The sequence below is a fragment of the Ahaetulla prasina genome, chromosome 5 (genome assembly GCF_028640845.1).
Source record: "Ahaetulla prasina isolate Xishuangbanna chromosome 5, ASM2864084v1, whole genome shotgun sequence".
Taxonomy (NCBI): Eukaryota; Metazoa; Chordata; class Lepidosauria; order Squamata; family Colubridae; genus Ahaetulla; species Ahaetulla prasina.
The window spans coordinates 15,659,617-15,686,918 of record NC_080543.1 but is presented as its reverse complement, the minus strand read 5'-3'; the positions used below and the strand labels follow the sequence as shown (position 1 = coordinate 15,686,918).

The window sequence follows — 27,302 nt, the reverse complement described above, 5'->3', positions numbered from 1 at the left end:
GTGCTTTGGAAAATAGCTTAAGCCCCTCTTCTTTGTGGCAGCCCCTGAGATATCAAAACACTGCTATCATATAACCCCTAGTCCTTCTTTTCATAAGACTCAACATACCAAGTTCCTGCAACCGTTCTTCATGTTTTAGCCTCCAGTCCCTTAATCATCTTGGTTGCTCTTCTCTGCACTCTTTCTAGAGTCTCCACATCTTTTTTACATTGTGGCGACCAAAACTGGATGCAAGTGTGGCCTTACCAAGGCGTTATTATAACATGGCATTAACACTTCATGTGATCTTCATTCTATCCCTCTGTTTATGCAGCCTAGAAATATCAGTATTAAAGGATGGGGTCCTGAGCACCAAAGACTAGCTAACATCATCAGTGCTAGTAAGGATTGGGGTTTGCTGCTCCCACTCCTCCCTAGCACTGATGACACTACCTAGGGTGGGTAATGAAATGTCTAGGTCCTGAGCAGAGGGTTGGACCAGTGGTGAAATCCATTTTTTTACTACTATGGGCGTGGCTTGGTGGGCGTGGCAGGGGTAGGATACTGCAAAATCTCCATTCCCACCCCACGCCTGGGGGAAGGATACTGCAAAATCTCTATTCTCTCCCACCTCCTGGGGGAAGGAAATTACAAAATCCCCATTCCCACCCCACCAGCCAGAGGTGGTGTTTGCCGGTTCTCCAAACTGCTCAAAATTTCCGCTACCGGTTCTCCAGAACCTGTCAGAACCTGCTGGATTTCACTCCCTGGGTTGGACTAGATGACCTCTAAGGTCCCTTCCAACTCTGTTACCGTTCCTACAAGCAAACGAGCTCAGAGAGCACCAAAGGCCCCTCAGAGTCCTGATCCAAGGCGCCCTAAGCGAATCCATCTTCTCACCAGGCAGCCCAACAACAGGCCGGGCGGCTCCTGGCTGGGCTGGGCAGGGCAGGGCAGGGCGAGCGCCGAGCGTCGGCTGGTCCCTGGCTCTGGGCCAGCCGCAGCGCAAAGCAAGAGCCGGCGGGCCGGCAGGGCGGGAGCCCGAAAGGCGGAGACCGGCCTTCCTCTCCCGGTTCTGCCTCTTGCAAAGGGAAGAGCCGGGGCCAGGCAAAGGCTCCTTGTTGCATGGAGCCTCGGCCGCCTGAGACGTCTCCATGCCGACGACGCGGGAGCGGATCTTGGGAGAAGAATTCTGCCCAGGTCGGCCCAGGGGATCGTCTGAATGAACCCCAGCGGCGTTTCCCCGCTTTCTGATGAGGCCTCTCGACCGCCCGCAACGCTGCCGACCGAGGGTGCGACTGGCTTGGGTGACTTTGTGCCTGGCCGCCCAGTGGGCTCTGCAAAGTGAGTGCCTGCCTGGCGCGCCTCTCCTTTCAAGTCCGCGGTTGGGACCGGGTGTTGTGTGTGTGTGTGTTTGTGTGTGTGTGAAACTCCTTCACTGCCTATTTTTCCCCCGCCGCCTCGCCTCGCCTCCCATTTTTTCCCTCTGGACGCTGAACAGGTGTCGTTTCCCTGGCGCAGGGCAGGCAGCGAGGGGAAAGCGGCGCGCCTGTTGCATTTCTGCCTTGTTGACGTGTCCTCAGAACCCGGGTCGGAGCAAAGCCCTTGGCAACCATGTGGGGTTTTTGTCTCTGTGTGTGTGTGTTGTGGGGGGGGGGGAGAGAGAGAGAAGGTGTTAGCGATGGTTTTGCTCCCCCCCCCCATTCCCCGGATCCTTCTTCCCCCTCCCTCTCAGCAAGTCAGTTATTGGCATGTAAAACAACAAAGATGATTAGGGGACTGGAGGATAAAACATATGAAGAAAGGTTGCTGGAATTGGGTATGTCTAATCTAATGAAAATAAGGGCTGGGAGAGACTAGACTGGACTGGACTAAACTATATTAGACTAGACTAGACAAGATCAGACTAGAATAGAATAGGACTAGAGTAGAGTAGAGTAGAGTAGAGTAGAGTAGAGTAGAGTAGAATAGAATAGAATAGAATAGAATAGAATAGAATAGAATAGAATAGAATAGAAGTAGAGTAGAGTAGAGTAGAGTAGAATAGGAGTAGAGTAGGGTAGAGTAGAGTAGAGTAGAGTAGAGCAGAGTAGAAGAGAAGAGTTGGAAGGGACCTTGGAGGTCTCCTAGTCCAACCCCCTACTTAGGCAGGAAACCCTGTACCACTTCAGACAAATGGTTATCCAACATCTTCTAAAAATCTTCCAGTGTTGGAGCAGTCACAACTTCTGGAGGCAAGTTGTTCCACTGATTACTTGTTCTAACATGATAGCACTGTTCTGATATCTTTCTTGTCACAAAGAAGAGAGAGTCAAGCTATTCTCCAAAGCACCAGAAGGTAGGGCAAGAAGCAATGGGTGGAAACTAACCAAGGAGAGAAGCAATCTAGAACTAAGGAGAAATTTCCTGACAGAATAGAATAGAATAGAATCGATTTTTTTATTGGCCAAGTGTGATTGGACACACAAGGAATTTGTCTTTGGTGCCTATGCTCTCAGTGTACATAAAAGAAAAGATACGTTCATCAAGAATTCTAAGGTACAACACTTAATGATAGTCATAGGATACAAATAAGCAATCAGGAAACAGAACAATTAATCAGCCGAACCAACTTACTTCCAGAAGTTGTGGGTGCTCCAACACTGGTATTTTTAAAGAAGAGATTGGACAATCATGGGTCTTGAATGGTTTAGGGTTTCCTGCCTGAGCAGAGGGTTGGACTAGAAGACCTCCGAGGTCCCTTCCGACTCTGTTATTCTAAAGCTGCAAAAAAATTCTACTCCCTTTTTCGGTTCCCAGTCCCGTTACTGGATTGCCCTGCTTTGCACCATGTAAACACCAATGTTTATGTACAAGGGGGATGGTAACAGCAGAGGCAGGGAATGAGAGTTTTGCCAAAATAGGAAACATCTTAGAAAAGGACAGAGTGATGTGAGGAGGTGAGATGAAGGTGAAGCGAAAACAATGAAAAAGCATGTGTTTTGCAAAAGGTTGTGACTGAATAACAATTGGAAGAGATCTTGGAGGTTTTCTAATCCAACCCCCTGCTCAAGCAGGAGACCCTATATACCATTTCAGACAAGTGGCTATGCAATCTCTTCTGGTAACTATCTAAATGTGCTTGTTCATCATTTGTCATTTTATTGTTTGTAGTTTGCCATTTTATTGCTGGCTTCATGTGCTGGTAGATTTCTTTTATCCTCTTGTTAATAATCCTTGACCCAAATGTGCTTTTTCAGGAGGCAACTGGACTTTCTTGCTTTTTTCTTTGAAGACGTTTCGCTCCTCATCCAAGACGCTTCTTCAGCTCTGACTGGATGGTGGGGAATGGAAGGATTTATAAAAAAATAACAAGAAGAAAGTCCAGTTGCCTCCTGAAAAAAGCACTATTGGGACAACCATGAGCTGGATGACTGAGAATCTCTATAGACTTTTAGCTATCCAATTTGTGATGAATACTGTTCGAATGGTACGGGAATATGAACGGATTTGCAAAGAAAAAAATGCAGACTACAGGATCCAGGAGCGCTACTCAGGTGACCCTGAGGATACAAATAAACCTCCAAGTGCTTTAAGGACCCTCTAAAAGGATGCAAATGACCAGCTGTCTATAAGGAATATAAATCCTTCCACTATTCTGTCAGAGCTGAAGAAGCTTCTTGGATAAGAAGCGAAACGTCTTCAAAAGAAAAACCAAGGAAGTCCAGTTGCCTCTTGAAAAGGCACCTTTGGGACAACCATGACCTGGATGACTGAGAATCTCTGCAGATTTTTAGATAATTCTTGACTTACAATCACAATTGGAAACAGGATTTCCATTGCTAACGTACGGCAGTGTTAAGTGAGTTGCACCTGATTTTATGACATTTTTTTGCCACCAATTGTTAAATGAATCACTGCAGCTGTTAAGTGAATTATATGGTTGATAAGTGAATCCAGTTTATCCCATTCACTTTGCTTGTTGGAAGCTGTCTGGGAAGGTTGCAAATAAGTGATCATAGGACCCTGGGATTTTGCAACTATTATAAATACATGCTGGTTGCCAGGCACCCAAATTTTGATCACATAATATAGGGGTGCTGGAACAGTTATAAGGGTGAGGACTGTTTCTCAATGCCATTGTAACTTCAAACTGTTGCTAAACCAATGGATGTAAGTCGAGGACTGTAGATAAAACCGTATCTTGTGACAGTTCCAGAAGTTGTTGCTATGTAATAAACCTTACCAAGCTGTTCTATTATCAGTGAAGATTTGGGGGTGACTATTTCTGTTCTGAGGGAGTGAAATAGTTTAGTGTCTCCTGTCACTCTTCACCATTTGTTGTTATTTGTAAACTTACAAAACTTCAAATGGCTCCACAAGTCATTTTTTCTTTTTAATTAAAAAATACCAAATACTTTTTCTTATTCATTTTCTTTTAAAGTGCTAGCACTTCAAATTCCTGGATCGTTCATTCTGCTCCTGCTTTCTGTGTTTCCCCTCCTGAAATACCAATCGTAAAATAGAGGAGATTTTATTCAAAGTTGTTCTTTAAATGTTCAGGTACCGGCAGTTCAATTGAATTAATGTTTATGTATTCCAATTAATATGAAGGCCAGTTTAATTTGTTTTTTTATTAGAAATATTTGTTCACTTTGTTCTAGACCTTTTTCACTGCTGAATATTTTAGAAATGTTGTGTTTTTACTATTCTATTTGATATTGCATCTTGAATATATTATAAATGTTTATTTAAAAAAAATAAAAAAAGAGATACCCAATTTTCTTTGAGGTAAACAACCATATGATAACTAAGAGCCGGGGTAATGTTAAGGAGTTGTCCATGTGTCCAGGAAACCTGATCAAAGTCCCTACTTGATCACAGAATTGAACTTGCTGGATTACTTTGGACCAGTCATTTTCTCTTGCAGAATTCTTTAAGGATAAAATGAGATTCCAGAGGACAGGCAAGATATAAAGGAAGTAAATAAATACAGGTAATCCTTGATTTACAACAAATCGCTAAGCAACTGTTTGAAGAAAAGAAGGACTAGGGGAGACATGATAGCAGTGTTCCAATATCTCAGGGGTTGCCACAAAGAAGAGGGAGTCAAACTATTCTCCAAAGCACCTGAGGGTAGAACAAGAAGCAATGGGTGAAAACTAATCAAGGAGAGAAGCAACCTAGAACTAAGGAGAAATTTCCTGACAGTTAGAACAATTAATCAGTGGAACAACTTGCCTGCAGAAGTTGTAATTGCTCCAACACTGGAAGTTTTTAAGAAAATGTTGAATAGCCATTTGTCTGAAATGGTGTAGGGTTTCCTGCCTGGGCAGGGGGTTGGACTAGAAGATCTCCAAGGTCCCTTCCAACTCTGATATTATATTATATTATATATTATATTAAGTTGCGACAGGCCTGCCTTAGGGCTGTTTATGACCCAGATTCAAAGTTACAATGGTCGTCCTTCACCTAATGTCCCCCTCCCATAGTCATATGACCGAACTTCAGACACTCAACAACATGGCCCAGTGGTGGGTTTCTGTTGATTCGCCCTGGATCGGGATGACAGCAGGAGGCTCCGTCCACTCGCCCAGACGCTTCTGCGCATGCACAGAAGCGTCATGCGAGCACGCCCACAAACATGCGTATGCCCATGAGCAAACTGGTAGCAACGAGTTTTGAAACCCACCCCTGACATGGCCGCATGAGGGTCCTGTGGTCACATGATCAATTTTTTTTAATGTTTTTGTTGAAAACTGACACTTGCTTCCAGTTTTTGGCAAAACTCCACCCTAGTGAACCATTGGTTCATTTAACGACTGCTGTGTTCGCTTTATGACCGTTGCGTTTGCTTTATGGCTGCCCTGTTTGCCTAATGACCACCTCAAAAAAGATTGTAAAAATCATGTCGATCATATAACTGACCCCTTTTATGAATGTCACAATTTGCAACCAGGGTGGGCAGGCTCCATGAAGGTCGTAAGTCAAGAACTACCCGTAATCATGGATCGCTAATTGGACTTTAATCTGTTAATTGGACTTTCTTTTTATCCCCTTTCCTAATTTTTATTTGATCTTATTTGGTTTTAATATTTATTTATTATTTATTGATTCGTAAAGCTGCCCATCTCAACAAGGGGACTCTAGGCTGTCACTATATTTTCAATGTGCAAGCAACTCTTAACGGCTGTGGCAACGAGTGGGTGAGAATGCAAATTTCTGTCATTACATTCCTGCTCTCCCTTCTTTCTTTTCCTTCTCTTCCCTTTTTCCTCTCTGGTGAGACATCACACTGAATTGGGCAACGTGCCGCACTTCTACAGGCATATGTTTTATGTATTACACTTACTTGAATTTGGCATGGAAAGGAATACAAGTCAGGGACTCATTTTCATTTGTTTGCTGGAGTGCAGTAATTCAGAAAAAATTGGATTGCGGTGTCCCATCTTGGAAGATTAGATTTCTGGCGGAAAATGGCCAGTCGATACACTGGATTCACTTAATGTGTGATTTGCTTAACGATCATCATAAAAGTGGTTGTAAAATTGAGTTCAGGCACATGTTGACCTGCTTAATGACTGCAATGACTTAAAATCAAATTTCTGGTCTCAGTTGCAGTTGTAAGTTGAGGATTACTTGTATCTCTTAATTATTAATAATAATAATAACAGAGTTGGAAGGGACCTTGGAGGTCTTATAGTCCAACCCCCTGTTCAGGCAGGAAACCCTACACCCTTCAGACAAATGGTTATCTAACATTTTCTTAAAAACCAAATTGTTTTTGATTGTCCATTTTTAGGGAAGCTGGGGCTAGTCAAGGGATAAGCCAAACATATTTAAGTGGCTATTTTTATGACAATAAATCTATTTTATGCCTGGGTAGAAAACAGCAGATATAAATAATATGCTAAAATGTAAATCTGTAATTTTAACACAATAGCAATAAATAGCAGAAGGGAAACAACAGCTGGCAAAAATGTTTCAAAAAGCAGTACAGGTAATCCTTGTTTAGCAACTGCCTCATTTACTGACTATTTGCAATTACAACAATGATGAACTTTATAATGCCATCCTCACATTTATGGCCTTTGTGAGTCTGTTAAGCAAAGGAAAGCTGAAGGGACAAGATTAACAATTAGATTAATTGAATTATTGATTTACCTGGCTTTGCTCTTGAATTTTCCTCTGTGAAGTTACCAGCCTACATATTTTTTTAATTCGAATGACCTCCTGCAAATTTGCCCTTTTCAGTCTTGTCCTTTTTCCAAGAAAATATGGTCACTGTATCCATGCATGAATAAATAATAAGGCAGCATTGAAAATTAATATCCATTGTGCTAATAATATAAGAACTGTCTGGTGTTCTTGCCTTCTGTTTTCTGATCTCAAGTCCAAATAACTGCTGCTTTTTCATTATTTTAAGAGCAGAGAGATAACTCTGGACTAATTTTCCCGGTCATTGATAGGCCGAATGATCAGTTGGCTGGGAAAGTAGGATTTATTGAGTCTGTCATCTGCACGTCTATAACTGTCTGGTTTGGTTCTGCAAACGAACAAGACAGACACAGACTTCAGAGGATAATTAGAACTGCAGAAAAAACAATGGCTACCAACCTGCCTTCCATTGAGGACCTGTATCCTGCACAAGTCAAAAAGAGGGCTGTGAAAATATTTACAGACCCCCTCGCATCCTGACATAAACTGTTTCAACTCCTACCCTCAAAACGACGCTATAGAGCACTGCACACCAGAACAACTAGACACAAGAACAGTTTTTCCCCCGAATGCCATCGCTCTGCTAAACAATTCATTCCCACAACACTGTCAAATTAACTGCTAAGACTGTATTACTATTCTTCTTCTCATCCTTACTACTACCTATCTCTTCCCACTTATGGCTATATCCATGTTGCTTGTATCTTTACAATTTATATTGTTTTTATTGTTTCCTAATATGATTTGATTGCTTATTAGTATCCTATGACTATCACTAACTGTTGTATCTTACAATTCTTGACAAATATGTTTTATTTTTTCTTTATGTACACTGAGAGCATATGTACCAAGGACAAATTCCTTGTGTGTCCAATCACACTTGGCCAATAAAGAATTCTATTCTATTCTGTTCTGTTCTGTTCTGTTCTGTTCTATTTAAGAGAGAGAGAAACTCTCCCTTCTCAAAAAGCCCTTTCTCCCTCTCTGAGACATTTGTTTTAGCCCATGCAAAGCAAAATGTCTCGTCTTTTTCTGCATATGGACAAAACATGCAGAACCATTGTTTCATGAGAAAAGAGTGGCAAAGAAAGTTATTGTTAGTTGCGAAGTCATGTCTGACCCATCGCGACCTCATGGACAACGTTCCTCCAGGACTTCCTATCCTCTACCATCCTCTGGAGTCCATTTAAGCTCACGTCTACTGCTTCAGTGACTCCATCCAGCCACCTCATTCTCTGTCGTCCCATTCTTTTGCCCTCAATTGTTCCCAGCATTAGGCTCTTCTCCAGTGAGTCCTTCCTTCTCATTAGGTGGCCAAACTATTTCAGTTCCATCTTCAGGATCTGGCCGTCAAAAGAGCAGTCAGGGTTGATCTCCTCTAGGACTGACCGGTTTGATCGCCTTGCAGTCCAAGGAACTCGCAGGAGTCTTCTCCAGCACCAGAGTTCAAAGGCCTCAATTCTTTGGCGCTCAGCCTTCCTTATGGTCCAACTTTCACAGCCATACATTGCAACTGGGAAAACCATAGCAAAGAAAGTACCACAAGTCAATTCTGTCTACTCTTCCCTTTTCCCAAAGGACAAGTATCAGACCTGCCGGTGCTTAAAATCTCTAAATAGAAACAAAACCAAGCTGGCACAAAAACTAACTAGCTGACTTTTGAAAAATTTGCTCCCCTCTTAGGAAGAATGACAAACGATATCAAAGGATTTGCTAAGAAAACTTCATGAACTTCTTACAAAGTCAAGATTGACTTGAATGTAGGTGTATATACACAGAAATAACGTTGTCCATCCAAAACCGGCCTTGATTTGAAGTGCAGTTTAAACAATGGTTTTGAATCCACCATTCGAGAACCATGGTGGCACAGTGGTTAGAATGCAATACTGCAGGCTACATCTGCTGACAGCTGGCTGTCAGCAGTTCGATTCTGACCAGTTTAAGATTGACTCAGCTTTCCATCCTTCCGAGGTTGGTAAAATGAGGACCCAAATTGTAAATTGGCTACATTTATTAAGAAAGATAATAATTTTATAAGAAGTTAAGTGTATTGCAGTAACACCTAGCCAGAACTGAGAATTGTGCCCCCACATCCCTAATTTCTACTTTTCCCTCCCTTAACTGCCTGCCATCGCTGAGCGCCTCCCAATTATCCCCCTCCCTCCACCTCCCCAGAGTTCATGGCAGACTGTCACCACATGGTAACGAAGCACACAAGCAAGTATCTCTAAGAGCATAGTTTGCAAGATATACAGGTAGTCCTTGACTTAGGACCCATTGCCTAACGACCATTTGAAGTTCTGACAGGCCTACCTAGGGGGCAGAGGAGAGTTTCAGCAGGTTCTGACCAGTTCTGGAGAACCGATAGCAAAATTTTTGAGTAGTTTGGAGAACTGATAGTAAAAATTCTGACGGGCCCCACCCACATCTATTCTCTGCCTCCCAAGTCCCAGCTGATCGGGAGGAAATGGGGACTTTGCAGTAACCTTCCCTTGGAGTCAGGTGGGAATGAAGATTTTGCCATATCCTTCCCCTGGATTGGGGTGGGAATGGAGATTTTGCATTAACCTTCCCCTGGATTGGGGAGGGAATGGGAATTTTGCAGTATCCTTCCCCTGGATTGGGGTGGGAATGGAGATTTTGCATTAACCTTCCCCTGGATTGGGGAGGGAATGGGGATTTTGCAGTATCCTTCCCCTGCCATGCCCACCAAGCCAGGCCCACCAAGCCATGCAATGCCCACAAAGCTACAGCCACAGAACCAGTAGTAAAAATTTTTGAAATCCACCACTGCTAGACATAGAATCTCTATTGTTATTTAAACTCCATCACTGAGAAAAACCGTATGTTAAGCATGCAGTTGCTCAGTGAAGCATGCAGTTGTTAAGCGAATCTGACTTGCTGCCCTTGTAACTTCACACGGTCACTAAACGAACTGCTGTAAAGTTGAGGCCTACCTGTACAAGGCTCTCTCTTGAGACCTGGGCGCTCAGAGAACGTCTTTATTGCTGTGCAGAAGAAAGAGGTTACGATTACTTTCTTTGTGTGACAATTGGTGCCTTTGCAGTCAGGTCACAAATCTAGGATTTGACTGGGCCAGTCCATGGTTTGACCGACAGATGTCTGAAACGCCATTCCGTTCCCATAACTTTTATCCCGTACATTGAGCCAGGGGATGGGCTTCAAAAATTTTAGCAAGGGGTTCGCTGCCCAGTTGCTGGGTCGGCCTGGCCACGGTTGGTGTGACCTAACCTCCTGCACCATGGCGGAGGGTGGGGGGGTTGCCCTCCCTGGGCTCTGGAGGCTTTTCTCAAGCCTCTGGGAGGGCAAAAACAGCCTCCCCAGGCTCTGGAGGCCTTCCCAAACTTCCAGGAGGCCTGTTTTTTGCCCTCCCCAAGCCTCCACACACGCCCTACACTTACCTGCATCCAAAACGGGCCGCATGGAGACTCTTGGGAGAGGAGGGGTGGGCAGGGCCAGCCAGGAGTGGGATTTGAAGGTTCTCCGAACTGCACAAAATCTTAGCTAGAGCTTCTCCTGAACCCCTGCGAACCCCCAGCAGCCCATCCCTACATTGAGCTCAACTTCGCAACATGTCCCTGTAGTTTTTCTGGCTGTAAAACAGGCACTCCTCAATTTGTGTTTAATGACCAATTGAAGTTACAATGGCACTGAGAATAATTATTTGAGACCGGTCCCCACCGTTATGATCATTGCAGCATCTCCACGATCACGTGATCAAAATTTGGGCACATGCCACTTTGCGTGTGTTTACCATTGGGGTGGGAGGTGTCATGTAATCATCATTTGTGATTTTGCCAGCTGGCTTCGACTAGCAAAATCAAAGGGGAAAGCCGATTCACTTAACAATTGCGTGCTTCACTTAGCAACCGCACTGATTGGCTTAACAACTAGGGCAGAAAAGATTGGACATGGCTCCCTTAACCACTGTCTTCCTTAACAATGGAAATTCTGTTCCTAACTGTGGTCATAAATTGAGGATTACCTGTATGGAAGTCAGTGGTGGGAGTCAGTTTTTTTTTTACTATTGTGTGTGTGGCTTGGTGGGCATGACAGGGGAAGGATGCTGCAAAATCCCCATCCCCCCCCCTTACTTCTGGGGGAAGGATACTGCAAAATCTCCATTCCCACCCCACTCCAGGGGAAAGATACTGTAAAATCTCCATTCCCACCCCATTCCTGTGGGAAGGATATTGCAAAATCTCCACTCCCACCGCACTCCTGGGGGAAGGATACTGCAAAATCTCCATTCCCATCCCATTCTGGGGCCAGCCAGAGGTGGTATTTACCGGTTCTCCGAACTACTCAACATTTCCACTACCGGTTGTCCAGAACCTGTCAGAACCTGCTGAATTGCACCCCTGATGGAAGTGCTTTAACATTGACTTCCTCCAGAACGTTTTTTCAACTTCCCAATCAAGGCTCCAGCCCTGATATTTCTTAGGCTTCCCCACCCACTTACTAACCAGGGCCAACTTTGCTTTGTTGGGTATTGCCCTGTCTAGCTGGATTCCAAAGAATAACTTATTAAGCTTGTTGGGGTGTTTTCCTTAACTGGCAGTTTACATTGGCACCGTTCTCTCTTTCTTTGATCAAACATTGCAGGCCTTTCCTTTTAAAAAGTCATACAATAAACTTCACCATTGGTTAACCAATAAGGTCCTATTACAGCAAGAATGTGTATGTGTATACAAGGTGTATGTGTATATGTATGTGTATGTGTATACACATAGAATGTAGATAGATGGCTAGATAGCTAGATAGCTAGATAGCTAGATTAGACAGATAGATAGATAGACAGACAGACAGACAGACAGACAGACAGACAGACAGAGAGATAGATAGATAGATAGATAGATAGATAGATAGATAGATAGATAGATAGATAGATTAGACTGGACTGGACTGGACTGGACTAGACTAGACTAGAATAGACTAGACTAAAATAAAATAGAATAGAATAGAATTTTTTATTGGCCAAGTGTGATTGGACACACAAGGAATTTGTCTTGGTGCATACGCTCTCAGTGTACATAAAAGAATTCTAAGGTACAACACTTAATGATAGTCATAGGGTACAAATAAGCACGGAACGCTGTTACCGCTGTTCCCACCAATTATTTTATTTTATTTTATTTTATTTTATTTTATTTTATTTTATTTTATTTTATTTTATTTTATTTTATTTTATTTTATTTTATTTTATTTTATTTTATTTTATTTTATTTTATTTTATTTTATTTTATTTTATTTTATTTTATTTTATTTTATTTTATTTTATTTTATTTTATTTTATTTTATTTTATTTTATTTTATTTTATTTTATTTTATTTTATTTTATTTTATTTTATTTTATTTTATTTTATTTTATTTTATTTTATTTTATTTTATTTTATTTTATTTTATTTTATTTTATTTTATTTTATTTTATTTTATTTTATTTTATTTTATTTTATTTTATTTTATTTTATTTTATTTTATTTTATTTTATTTTATTTTATTTTATTTTATTTTATTATTTGTCATAACAGCATACATAAGCATAAGCATGAAGCAACATTCACTTAACAATTGCGTGCTTCACTTAGCAACCGCACTGATTGGCTTAACAACTAGGGCAGAAAAGATTGGACATGGCTCCTTAACCACTGTCTTCCTTAACAATGGAAATTCTGTTCCTAACTGTGGTCATAAATTGAGGATTACCTGTATGGAAGTCAGTGGTGGGAGTCAGTTTTTTTACTACTGTGTGTGTGGCTTGGTGGGCATGACAGGGAAGGATGCTGCAAAATCCCATCCCCCTACTTCTGGGGAAGGATACTGCAAAATCTCCGCTCCCACCGCACTCCTGAGGAAGGATACTGCAAAATCTCCGCTCCCACCGCACTCCTGAGGAAGGATACTGCAAAATCTCCGCTCCCACCGCACTCCTGAGGAAGGATACTGCAAAATCTCCGCTCCCACCGCACTCCTGAGGAAGGATACTGCAAAATCTCCATTCTGGGGCCAGCCAGAGGTGGTATTTACAGTTCTCGAACTACTCAACATTTCCACTACCGGTTGTCCAGAACCTGTCAGAACCTGCTGAATTGCACCCCTGATGGAAGTGCTTTAACATTGACTTCCTCCAGAACGTTTTTTCAACTTCCCAATCAAGGCTCCAGCCCTGATATTTCTTAGGCTTCCCCACCCACTTACTAACCAGGGCCAACTTTGCTTTGTTGGGTATTGCCCTGTCTAGCTGGATTCCAAAGAATAACTTATTAAGCTTGTTGGGGTGTTTTCCTTAACTGGCAGTTTACATTGGCACCGTTCTCTCTTTCTTTGATCAAACATTGCAGGCCTTTCCTTTTAAAAAGTCATACAATAAACTTTAACATTGGTTAACCAATAAGGTCCTATTACAGCAAGAATGTGTATGTGTATACACATAGAATGTAGATAGATGGCTAGATAGCTAGATTAGACAGATAGATAGAGTTGATAGAGATAGATGATAGATTATAGATAGATAGACAGACAGAGAGATAGATAGATGGCTAGATAGCTAGATTAGACAGATAGATAGATAGACTAGACTAGACTAGACTAGATAGATAGATAATAGATCAAGGTGTGAATATGTGTATACACATAGAATGTAGATAGATGGCTAGATAGCTAGATAGCTAGATAGCTAGATAGCTAGATTAGACAGATAGATAGATGGATGGATAGATAGATATAGATGATAGAAATAGATAGATAGATAGATAGATAGATAGATAGATAGATAGATAGATAGATAGATAATAGATCAAGGTGTGAATATGTGTATACGGTGTATGTATGCTTTTACTGCTTTTTTTCAAAGAAAATTTGATTGGGAAACTTGTGGTTGTTGGATGTGAATTGGGTGTGAAAGAAGCTGTGGTTGAGTGATTATCCCCTGGTACCATTGTTGCCACTTCTGTTCATTATTTTTGCTTTGTTTCCATTCCCATGTTTGCCAACCAATTCTGAGGTTATGAGCAGCTGTATAAATCAGGGGTGTCAAACTGAAGGCCCGCGGCCCGCAGGGTGTTTAGGTCTGGACTGTGGGGCCACCCAGTGAAGAACCGGCCCGCGGTGCCTCTCCCAGCGAAAATGGAGCTTAAGGGAGCTGCGTGCAGCCCACCCAAACTCTGTTTTCATTGGAAGAAGATTGCAGGAGGCCTTCCCAGCTGTGCGTGGCCCTCACAAACTCTGTTATTGCTGGCAGAGGGTTTCAGGAGGCCGTCCCAGCCGCGTGTGGCCCTACCAAACTCTGTTATTGCTGGCAGAGGGTAGCAGGAGGCTGTTGCAGCCAAAAATGGAGCTTGGGAGCCTATTTTCGCTGGCAGAAAACTCAGGCCATCACAGGTGCCCCCAACATGAGTGACGTCAAGCTGGCCCTGGCCACTCCCACCTGGCCTCCGGAGGTCAAACACAACCCTGATGTGGCCCTCAATGAAATTAAAGGGATTTGAGATTTATTTATTTATTTATTTATTTGATTTTTATACCGCCCTTCTCCCGAAGGACTCAGGGCGGTGTACAGGCAACAATAAAATACAAAACACCACAATATACAATTTAAAATACGAATTAAAAAACTTATTATAATTAGCCTAGAACCTTAAAATTTATAAAACCAAACCCCATTTAAAATTAATAGAAAATTTAAGATCGATAAAATTTATGTAATTTAAAATTTAAAATTTAAAATATAAAATTTAAAATTTAGGCCAGCCCTGCATGTAATAAAAAGTATGTCTTCAGTTCATGAAAGTCCCAAGGTCAGGTATTTGACGAAGCTTGGGGGAAGCCTGCTCAGTGTGGAGCCCCCCAGAGAAGGCTCTTCTGGGCCGCCACGACATTGTTTGGCGGACGGCACCCTGAGAAGTCCCTCTCTGTGAGGCGTATGGTCGGTGGGAGGCATATGGTAACAGCAGGCGGTCCCGTAAGTACCCAGGCCCTAAGCCATGGAGTGCTTTAAAGGTCGTAACCAACACCTTAAAGTGCACTCGGAAGGGGGCGTGGCCATGACCGTGGTGGGGTAAGGACCTTTCCTTCACTTCACAGGGCTTAATAATGAAGATTTATGAGGATTAATGCTGTTTGGAATGCACCGTTATGGATGAAAGTTAATAAATCATGAAGTGGAAGTGTTAATAGCCCAGCAGACTGAATTTAAAACTGGTAGGTCATCTGAAACTGCTTGAATTAAGGAGTTTTTACTGCGTGGGATGACCGAACTGGCAGACACGATGAGTTTGGAATAAACTGCTGTCTTTTGCTTTCCTTATTATAATTATCGTGTTCTGTGTTAAATGCTGAGGCTAAGGAATATCAAAGACTGAATTTGCTAATGAGAAGAATTTTAATTGAAGAGATCGATCTTTTGTGCTGGACTGACTGGCTGTTTATTAGGTGGATAATTTTTTTTATTATTTTTCTTTTGAGAGGAAATTAATAGCTTGTTTATATTACAGAAAACAAAAAGGACTTTGTTTTGAAGTTCAAGCTGGTTTTCTTTTTTCTTCTCTCTGCCGGCGTGGAGAAAAATGGCTGATTAAGCTGTGAGGTAATTGTGTTTCTTTGTGGAGTGAATATGACTCATAAGTTACTGATAAGCTACTAACGAGTGCAAATAAGCCGTTCGCTTCAATTAAAGATTGTCCCTTGATCTTCATCAAGACCCTCTGTAAAATTGCTTTGACTGCTGTCCTTTGATCTTCACTAAGACTCTTTGAAAAATAGGAATCCCAGTTTGAGAAATTTTTTGGTTTTTTTTTTTTCTTCAAAATGACTCAACAACTTTCAGAAACGCAGCAAATTGCTGCAGCTTTAAATAAAATTGGGGAAAAAATAGCAGGACTATCAGAGCGTATAGATAATTTGACATTTAAACTGACATCCGAAGTGCAAAATTTAAAGCAAGATATGAATGATAACTTTGCTAAACAAAAAGAGGAAATGATAATGATTAAAGATGAAATGGAGCAGCTGCATGTGCATGAGGCAAAAGTAGATCGGCAAATTGGCAAAATATTTTATAAAAATGAGCAGCAAGATAAGAGAATTTGTCTTTTGGAAGAAGAGATGAGGAAATATAATTTTGTTATTAGAGGAATCTCGGAAGAAAGGGAGGATAAATTGAAACAGCGGGTTTTGAAATGGATTAATGATTTGGATACGCAACTTACGTTCACAATAGCAGACCTGGCAAGTGTTTTTAGAATTGGATATAGAAGGCAAAATGGTTCTAACAGGAATGTGCTTGTCAGGTTCGCAAATCTTGGTGATAAGTTGGAAGTTATGGCCAAGTTAAGAGAGTTGGGAGATGCTTTGAAGTTTGAAGGAAGACTATTCAAGTCTTCCGGATATATCAAGAGAAGAAAGGGCATGGAGATTTTTTAAAACCAATTACAAAAGTTTTGAGAGATAATGGAATTAAATACAATTGGAGGCCACCACAACAATTGAAATTTTTTATAAAGGAAGGATGTACAATCACCCCAGATATAGATGCATTATTATATTTACGGAGCTTGGACTGATTGAGATGGAGGATTTAATGGAGATAAAAGATCAAATGCTTCAGATGGGTGGAACATACGTGGAAACATCAATCTCAGAAGAAGCTCAGAAGAAGCTCAGAAGAAGCTCAGAAGAAGCTCAGAAGAAGCTCAGAAGAAGCTCAGAAGAAGCTCAGAAGAAGCTCAGAAGAAGCTCAGAAGAAGCTCAGAAGAAGCAGATAAGAGTCTTGGAAAATATGAAGCTGAATGCGGGTCATCGCTATCTTTTTTTTTGAGTGATGAATTCAAATAGACAGCCCGAAAGAAGTGCCCCGGGCATTGGCACGTCCCCTCTCCCCCATTCTCTTTATAGAGGCGAAACCGATGAGGATGTGGGGGAAGAAGATTGTTTGTATTTTATTGTTTGTTTTGTTTTTTGTTTTTTTTCTGTTTGCTTATTGTTGTTTATATGGTAGTTTAATGTCGGGTGGTGGGGGGCACAGAAAGGAAGATGCGGGGATAGGATTAAAAAATTTATATTTTAAATGGGAGTTATAAAAATAATGTCATGGAATGTGAAGGGTACAGGGAATCAGATTAAAAGAAGAAGATTGGAGCTTAAGATTAAAAGGGATTTACCAGACATTTTATTTTTACAAGAAACCCATCAGAAATCTGAAGATTCAAATAGAATGTATATAAAAGGTATGCAAATATATGAAAAAGCATTTGGAATTTCACCCGTTACATGGCAGCACTAGGGATTCAAACCGCTGAGCTGCCGATCTTTTCGATCGACAAGCACAACATCCTAGCCCCTGAGCCACTGTGTCCCTTAACAACCATTTAGTGGCTTTCAAAGTTACTATGGCACTGAAAAAAGTGACTTATGACCGATTTTCACACACACACACACACACACACACACACACACACACACCTCTTGCAGGTCATGTTATCAAATTTCAAATGTTTGGCAAATAGTTCATATTTATGACCGTTACAGTGTCCTAGGATCATGTGATCAGCTTTTGTGATTTTCTGACAAGCAAATTCAGCGGAGAAGCCGGTTTCAATTAACAACTATGCTACTAACTTAACAGCTGCAATTATTCACCTCATGGGGCAAAACTCAACAGCTAAGCTGCCTTGCTTTGCAACAGAAGTTTGGGACGCGTAAATTTTGTGATCGTAAATTGAGGACTACCTCAGTGGTGGGATTCAGCCAGTTCGCACCACTTCGGGAGAACCGGTTGTTAACTTTCTGAGCAGTTTGGCAAACTGGTTGTTGGAAGAAATCATTAGGACAGAGAACCGGTTGTTTAATTACTTGAATCTCACCACTGGGACTACCTGTATTTAAATACTACCTGTATTTAAAAACGATTTGTAGGTACTTTAATGCCATGGTTAAAGGCAGGGGTGTCAAACTGAAGGCCCGCGGCCCGCAGGGTGTTTAGGTCTGGACTGTGGGGCCACCCAGTGAAGAACCGGCCCGCGGTGCCTCTCCCAGCGAAAATGGAGCTTAAGGGAGCTGCGTGCAGCCCACCCAAACTCTGTTTTCATTGGAAGAAGATTGCAGGAGGCCTTCCCAGCTGTGCGTGGCCCTCACAAACTCTGTTATTGCTGGCAGAGGGTTTCAGGAGGCCGTCCCAGCCGCGTGTGGCCCTACCAAACTCTGTTATTGCTGGCAGAGGGTAGCAGGAGGCTGTTGCAGCCAAAAATGGAGCTTGGGAGCCTATTTTCGCTGGCAGAAAACTCAGGCCATCACAGGTGCCCCCAACATGAGTGACGTCAAGCTGGCCCTGGCCACTCCCACCTGGCCTCCGGAGGTCAAACACAACCCTGATGTGGCCCTCAATGAAATTAAAGGGATTTGAGATTTATTTATTTATTTATTTATTTGATTTTTATACCGCCCTTCTCCCAAAGGACTCAGGGCGGTGTACAGGCAACAATAAAATACAAAACACCACAATATACAATTTAAAATACGAATTAAAAAACTTATTATAATTAGCCTAGAACCTTAAAATTTATAAAACCAAACCCCATTTAAAATTAATAGAAAATTTAAGATCGATAAAATTTATGTAATTTAAAATTTAAAATATAAAATTTAAAATTTAGGCCAGCCCCGTGCGAATAAAAAGGTATGTCTTCAGTTCGCGGCGGAAAGTCCGAAGGTCAGGTATTTGACGTAAGCTTGGGGGAAGCTCGTTCCAAAGTGTGGGAGCCCCCACAGAGAAGGCCCTTCCTCTGGGGGCCGCCAGCCGACATTGTTTGGCGGACGGCACCCTGAGAAGTCCCTCTCTGTGAGAGCGTACGGGTCGGTGGGAGGCATATGGTAACAGCAGGCGGTCCCGTAAGTACCCAGGCCCTAAGCCATGGAGTGCTTTAAAGGTCGTAACCAACACCTTAAAGTGCACTCGGAAGGCCACAGGTAGCCAGTGCAGCCTGCGCAGGAGGGGTGTTACGTGGGAGCTACGCGAAGCTCCCTCTATCACCCGCGCAGCTGCATTCTGGACTAACTGAAGCCTCCGAGTGCACTTCAAGGGGAGCCCCATGTAGAGAGCATTACAATAATCCAAGCGAGAGGTAACGAGCGCATGAGTGACTGTGCACAAGGCATCCCGATCAAGGAAGGGGCGCAACTGCCGAACCAGGCGGACCTGGTGGGCCTGTCAGTCCAAAAAAGAAATGGGAAAAACTTAAAATACTGTAGTAGGTCATCAAACTGACGGGGACCATTGGTGAAGATTGTTTTACAGTAATGCCTCTGTTTGATTTTTTTTTTTTTTCAGCTCAAGGCGGAGAACTATCGTTACTAGTCTCACAACCAAACATCAACAGTTCGGTGGCTGAAAATGTTTTGCTCTCCGTGGCCTATACCGGCAAGACAAGCCCGGTGATTGAGTGGAAACACACATCGGCAAGCGGCACAACCAAAATCGCCGAATGGAAGCCTGGCGTCTATGCCAATATATCCGGCAGTTACAAAGACAGAGTAAACATTTATGACAATGGCTCTCTGCAGCTCCTGAAGGTGGATTTGAAAGACACCGGTTATTACTTAGTCACGGTGAGAGACGAATTGGGAATCATCCTATATGGGACCATCCTTTTGAATGTTTATGGTATGGAATGACAGGACCTCATCTTTTCTCTAATATGTCTGATGTCCAGTTTTGTCGTGTCCCACTCCTCCGCTGACGGCCGGGTCAGGGAAATCCGAATCAGGCGTGCCTCTGCAGCTCTGCCAAAGTCCTAGCAAAGTTCTCAAGGCAGGCAGGAGGCCAGGAAGTGACTTCAGCAATATAAGGTAGACTTTGCCTGACTCAGAGAATGCCAGAAAGCAGATCCTTTATATAGGCCATGGGGTGTGGCTCCATGACTCAGCACTTATCCCGGCCTGCCCCTCCCTTCCTTCTGTTGACGCCGCCTATCAATTCTCCTGAAGCGAGGGTCACTACAGTCTGCAGCTGTTGGTAATTGACCTTCCTCAGGCTCACATGCTGTGGGGGAGGGGTCTAGTTGCTCTGTTTGCCTGGGCATGGAGCCAGGGCTGAGGGCTGGAGGCACTTCTTCTTCCTCAGCCTGTCTGGGCATGGAGCCAGGGCTGGGGCCTGGAGGCATGCTAGGACATTCCTCAGCGTTCGGAAGGAGATAAGACGGGCCCGGCTGCGGGGAAAGCGAACGAGACACAAGTTTTAGCAGATGGGGGCCCAGAGTTACGAGCTTTGCTTTTCTAATAAAACTTCAAGGTCCATCTATTGAAAGCCAAGTTCTCAATGTGACAACCATCCAGCCCAAAAGCTAGATGGAAATATAGGCTGTCCTCAACTGACGACCACAACGGAGCCCAACATTTATGTTGCTAAGTGAGAAACGTGTTAAGCGAATTTTGACCCATTTTACGACTTTTGTTAAGTGAATCACTGCGGTGGTTAAATGAGTAGCACGGTTGTTCAGTGAATCTGGCTTCCCCATGGACATTGCTCGTCAGGAAGTCACAAAAAGGGAACACACGATGGGATGCTGTGACCGTCAGAAATATGAAACCGCTTGCCAAGCATCCAAATGTAAATCATATGACCATGGAGAATGTTGTGATGGTCATAAGTGTGAAAAATGGTCATAATAGCAATACCACATAGACTTATATACCGCTGCACAGTCCTTTACAGCCCTCTCTAAGCGGTTTACAGAGTCAGCCTCTTGCCCCCAACAATCTGGCTCCTCATTTTACCCACCTTGGAAGGATGGAAGGCTGAGTCAACCTTGAGCCTGGTGAGAATCGAACTGCCAAATTGCAGGCAGCTGGCAGTCAGCAGAAGTAGCCTGCAGTACTGCACTCTCACCACTGCACCACCATGGCTCATAAGTCACTTTTTTCAATGCCATTGTAACTTTGAACTGTCACTAAGCGAACTGTTGTAAGTCGAGGACTATCTGTAGTGGCTTGATCTGATAACCAGCATTAGTTTGTTATTTTCAATTTATTTACAGGGCTTATAGATCCACTCCAATCAACTGATCTTGAGTGACACATATCTCCCCGAAGTTTCGGTGAACAGATAGATAATGTGGATAGTTCTCAACTTACAACTGTTTGCTTAGTGACTGTTCAAATTTACAACAGATCTCCCCAGGGATACGTACAATCTGGTTCCCAAGTTCTGACATCCAGCCTCTACCCCGTGCAGTCATGTGATTGCATGCCAAGCCCTCAGAAACCAGCGGCCTGCATTGATGGCAGTTTGCAGTATCCTGTGTTCACATGACCAAGTTTTACAAGTTTTGCTGAAAACTGTCCTTTAGTTCTGGTTTTTAGTAACGTCAAATCATAGCAAGTTCGCTTAGTGATTTCAGTGTTTGCTTAACCACAAAAAAGGTTGTACAATTGAGTTGGTTTGTGTTGAATGACCTGATTTATGACCGTCACCACTTAAAATCATGATAGGCAGCAGCGGTGAAATCCATTTATCTTTGCTACTGGTTCAGGTGCGGTCCCATGCGGGAGCGCATGCATGCTATGCGCGCAGGCACCTACCTCTTCTGCGTATGCGCAGAACCTTCTGCACATACATAGATGGTTAAAAAATGGGATGTAATGACATCCCGGCGGATAGACGGAGCCTCCTGCTGCTGGCGCTACCAGTTCGGCAAACCAGATAGAGCCAGGGGGGAATTTCACCGCTGATAGGCAGGCTCCAATATGGTCGTAAGTCAAGGACTACCTGTCGTCAAAAATCAAAACCAAAAGCATGGCGTATAGGAATCAGATATTCCTGGGATCAGATATTCCAAATAATAATAGCAACTGCTCAGTGGTGAAATGTAAAATTTGTTACTACCAGTTCTTGGGCATGGCTTGGTGTGGCGGGGTAATGTGACTGGGTGGGCATGGCCAACTTTTTTTTTTAACTTTTAAAAGCATTTTTTCTACAACCTCTTTGGCCGAAGAGATTGTAAAAAAATGCTTTTAAAAGGTTCTGACGATCCCAGCTGAGCTGAGCAATCATCAGAGGCTTTTTTTTTACTTTTAAAAACATGTTTTCGGCCGAAGAAAAAATGCTTTTAAGAGTTAAAAAAAAAACCTCTGATGATCATGCGGCTCAGCTGGGCATGGTGGGAGGGCAGGGATTTTTGCTACCAGTTCTGCAAACCATCTGCCACCATCGCTACCGGTTCGGGCGATCCGGTCCGAACAGGGAGCATTTCACCCCTGAAACTGCTCATCCAGAAAGGGAGGGATAACAGCTCTGCTGCCAAAGCTTAGTGAGATATTTTTTTATTTTAGAACAAACCATGGACATTTCCAGTATAAGCCACAGCCAATAATGAGAGCATAGAATAACTTTACTTTCACTTTAAATGTACACTCATAGGCATACATTAACATGAAATTTTGTTGCATACAGCTCTCCAAGGGTCACCACCTCCAATATACACTACGTAAGCAGGACAAAATAAAAAAAAAAAAGATTAAGCACATACCCACCTATATTGTAGCTCTCAAGAAGATACTTAATCATTTCAGAGAATTGTAGACAGAGGCTGAGTTGTGGAGACCTTGGTGTTCTCTGAGCCAAGTTGTTTTCTTGCAAACGTTTCATTACCCATCTAGGTAACATAAAAGCTTGAAGGGAATACGGTTTATTCTCTGTTTATAAACTAGTGTTTTGCCCCGTCAGTGTTAGTAAGAATGTTCTTGGTGGTTTCTTGATTAGGCTGTTGTTTACTGTTTGATTTTTGGGGTTTTTTACTGTTTATAGTTTACTGCTTGTTTGTCCGATATTTATTCTGGCGTTAATCTCTGCTTAACTCAGAGTTTCTCAATTGTGACAACTTGAAGAGGTGTGGACTTCAACTCCCAGAATTCCCCAGCCAGCTGTGCTGGCTGGGGAATTCTGGGAATTGAAGTCCACACCTCTTCAAGTTGTCACAATTGAGAAACACTGGGGATGTTGATTGCTGGTAAGGTGCTGTTTCCTTTTTAGCTTTTTGACTGTTTCTTTTGGATGGTGTGTAGACGTTGTTTATCCCTGTCTGCCTGTTGATGGCTGATTTGTCTAAGTGCCAGGCTTCAAGCAATTCTGTAGCATTTTTTCGATTTAGCTTTCTAGGATGCTTAAGTTTCCCAGTTAAAACAATGGTTACAATTATGTGTTGTGCAGTTAAGGAGTTTTCAGGATAGCTCTTATTTTTTTGGGAAACAGAGTGTATGTGTATATATATGTGTGTCTGTGTATGTATGTATATATGTGTGTGTGTTTGTGTGTCTGCAAGAAAAAGGTGAGGAAAAAAGCAAAAAAAAAAAAGGTTGATGGAAGTCTGGAATTGCTTTTCCCAGCATCTTAAGTGGGTGCGTTTGTGTGGTCAAACCTCACTGCATTATGTGTCTCCCTCCCTTAGAAATTCTCTATGAAGACCTGCATTTTGTGGTTGTCTTCTTTGCCTTCCTCGCCGCTGCGTCCGCTGTTCTGATCTGCTTGATGTGGTTGTGCAATAAATACGTGCACTTTCTGCAAACCGAGAGGCAGCAACTCCGAGGTAAATGCCTATTTAACACCGCAACTTATTGGACTGTGGAGAAGGAAAATTCCAAGTCATCTTGCTGGATTTTGTTGCGCTGGTTTCCCCTTCATGTTTTTTTAAGCTTTGGAGATCTTTTAAAATGTGTCTGTAGATGTGTGTGTATGTGTGTGCGTGTGTGCGTACATGCAGCATACACGCCTTCCTGTCAAGTGTTCAATCTGAACTGATCTGGAAAGGCATGCAACCCAGAGTAGAGCCAGTCCTGTCAATTCTAGTTCAATCATTTTTACTTAGTGCAGGAACTAATTTACATGCTTTTCCTCTATACTCAAAGAGGTTAGTGTACAATCCGTTCAGATTTTTATTTCTGACTGCTTCCTTGTCGTCTGATCAGTCTTAATCAACAGGATTCTTTTTTCATTTATAGTAAGCGAAACTGAAGAGACCGAGCTTCAAACAATGGGGTGTTAGCAGTGCAATGCCACAAAGAAGAGGGAGTTCAAGCTATTCTCCAAAGCCCCTGAGGGCAGGACAAGAAGCAGTGAGTGGAAACTAATCAAGGAGAGAAGCAACCTAGAACAAAAGAGAAATTTCCTGACAGTTAGAACAATTAATCAGTGGAACAACTTGCCTCCAGAAGCTGTGAAAGCACCAACACTGGAAGTTGTTTTAAAAAAGACTGGATAACCATTTGTCTGAAATGGTATAGGGTTTCCTGCCTAAGCAAGGGGTTGGACTAGACGACCTCCAAGGTCCCTTCCAACTCTGTAATTCTATTCTATTCTATTCTATTCTATTCTATTCTATTCTATTCTATTCTATTCTATTCTATTCTATTCTATTCTATTCCTATACTATACTAAACTAAACTAAATTAAACTAAACTAAACTAAACTAAACTAAACTATCTATGAATCCATAGAAATGGTAGAAGCCCACACCTTTTTTTAAAACGACCCTGTAATCCCTTTGAATCAGGGTGGAGTCGGGGTGACTGAATGGAGCTCAAGTGTTTACTGGCCAGATGCCCTTCCTGACATCTACGGAGCTAGCAGCAGGCAATAACTCATTGCGCCCGGAGAGAGAAATATCTGCTGCTACCTAGGATCCAATGCACAGCCTCCTGATTGTGAAGCGAGCGCTCCACATATAGGCCACCATGCTGCCCAGTAGAAGACCACATGCTTTTAGAAAAACTGCAATTTTTTATTAAATTATATTTACAAATACATTTACCACCACCACCACTATCAAAGAGTTACCGATGGATGTATTAAAAAAACCCAACAATGATTATATGGAAATTTGTAGTATTGTTAACTTTTCAATATTTGATGAAGGCAATATTAAACATTCCATTTCTTTTTGTATTTTCCCTCATTGTTTCATGTTACCAAGTTGTGGTCAAACAGATATCATATATTTTTATTTCATTAGCAGATATTAGTCCTGGGTTGGTTGAGTACGTTTGTAAACTTTTTACACTCATTTTTTAAGTGTAAAAATGAAGAAGGAAAGAAAAAAAAAACCTTACCCAAGCTTGCAAGTTACGCTACCATTTTTGCTCTTGAGCGAGCCAAACCAAGAATAGCTATGGCAAAATACTATTTTGACCCGAATAAAATTCTGGATGCTTCTTATTAACAGTATTATTAGTCCATTCGTTCAAAAGATGTAACCAGGCAGTTTAAATAGTACTTAAAGGCAAAACATAAATGTAAACCTGATATCCTTTGTACAAAGTTTCCAATAAAGTATTTAATAAAATTTGAACTTCGGTAACGTGACTATTTCAAAAGCTGCCACGGTTGAACTGAATATTAAGAACTTGCAGGGCAGACTGTGTAGAGCACAGGCGATAAAAAGATGCAATCAAAAACCACTGAAGAGAAATCCATGGAGTTACCAGAAAGAGATCACTTCCAGGAATGTATGTGCTGTTCTCACTCGCTTTGCTTACACGCCGGTCTCAAAATCGCCTCCTTGGATTGTTGTCCTTTAACCTAGGAGCAAGGAGTCAATGCGGCCATGAGGAGCTCCATTTTGTATACAAAGTTACGCCCTTCCATTTTGTTCCACTGGACTTCCTTGAAAGGCCCACGCAGGTAATTCCATTTGTTGTCTTGCAACACGTCACTTTTAGGGAGATCTTTGCACTGGCACCGTGGGAATTGCACCATGATTTTGCTGCCACTTTCTGGACCGTTCCGTACTGCACGAGAAGGGGAAAGCACATTGTCATTGCTTTTAGCGATAATACTTAAGACTCATATACCGCTTCATAGTGCTTTACAACACTCTCTAAATGAGCCTATTGCCCCCAACCATCCGGGTCTTCATTTTTACCGACTTCAGAAAAATGGAAGACTGAGTTTCAACCTTGAGCAAGTCAGAATTGAACTGCTAGCAGTCGGCAGAGCCAGCCTGTAATACTGCATTCTAACCACTGCACCACCATGACTGTTTTAGACTGTTGTTCTTCAATCAAATCCTCTCTTAAAGTTTTAATTTTAGAGAATAGTTTGCTTTACTAATTTTCGTCTTTACAAACTGTTCTGGATTTCTCTGGGAAGAACATTGATTTGGGAAATAATGCTATCCTGCACCGTGGTACAGGCGGTCCTCAATTTACAACCAGTTGTTTAGCCACTGTTCAAAATTACAACAGCACTAAAGAAAGTAACTTACGACTGGTCCCCACACTTTCAACTATCATGTGTTGAACCTATGACATGTGATCAAAATTCAGGTGCTTGGCAACTGGCATGTATTTAGGAAGGTTGCAGCATCCTAGGGCCTTGTGAGCACCATTTGTGACGTTCCCAGCCAGCTTCTAACAAGCAAAGTCAATTGATGGGGGGGGGGGGGGAGGAGAAGATGGATTGGCTTAACGACCGTGTGATTCCCTTAACAACTGCAGTGATTCACTGCTTGCACAGTAACTAAAATAAATCTGTAAATAAAAATTAAGACGACTGTACCTAAAAGCTTTTCTACAAGTTTTCTTACAATTGCACAATATACAGTAGTGCATTTACTATTTTAGGAAATAACACTCCATTCTATTTAAGCGATGCACAGGAGGAAGTAAAATTCTCCATGAGTTAAATTACTACCTGTGTTTTCTCGAAAATAAGACCCTGTCTTACGTTTTGTTTGCACCAAAAAAGGCACCAGGTCCTATTTTCGGAGGATGTCATCGCCTCACGTGTGTCACCCCTGGCCAGTGATGAAATGTAAAATTTGTTACTACCGGATCTGTGGGCATGGCTTGGAGGTGGTGGGTAATGTGACTGGGTGGGCATGGCCAACTTTTTTTTTACTTTTAAAAACATTTTTCTATAACCTCTTTGGCTGAAGAGGTTGTAGAAAAAATGCTTTTAAAAACCTCTGACAATCCCAGCTGAGCCGCACGATCATCAAGAGGCTTTTTTATTTTTAAAAGCATTTTTTCAGCTGAAGAAAAAATGCTTTTAAAAGTGAAAAAAAAGAAACCTCTGATGATCACGTGGCTCAGCTGAGCATTGGGGATGGGGACAGGGATTT

General features: G+C 42.2%; 2 protein-coding genes across 3 annotated transcripts in view; one reads left to right on the top strand and one right to left on the bottom strand.

Annotated features, from left to right (window-relative positions):
* The first annotated feature begins 985 nt into the window (after nucleotides 1-985).
* Nucleotides 986-25,266, top strand: VSTM5 (V-set and transmembrane domain containing 5). 2 transcript variants are annotated; one of them, XM_058185874.1, is made up of 4 exons: nucleotides 986-1,323; nucleotides 19,520-19,852; nucleotides 23,634-23,771; nucleotides 24,184-25,266. In XM_058185874.1, exons 1-4 carry the CDS (start codon nucleotides 1,233-1,235, stop codon nucleotides 24,225-24,227), a joined length of 606 nt encoding a protein of 201 aa, XP_058041857.1. In that variant the 5' UTR covers nucleotides 986-1,232; the 3' UTR covers nucleotides 24,228-25,266. The 2 variants fall into 2 exon arrangements, with proteins under 2 accessions (XP_058041857.1, XP_058041856.1); XM_058185873.1 differs by having other exon boundaries at nucleotides 23,634-25,266.
* Nucleotides 25,041-27,302, bottom strand: part of MED17 (mediator complex subunit 17) — a 16,647-nt gene continuing 14,385 nt past the window's right edge. Inside the window, exon 12 of the mRNA XM_058185861.1 lies at nucleotides 25,041-25,968. Coding sequence (XP_058041844.1) covers nucleotides 25,760-25,968 — 209 coding nt within the window. The 3' untranslated portion in view covers nucleotides 25,041-25,759. The remainder of the gene's footprint in view (nucleotides 25,969-27,302) is intronic.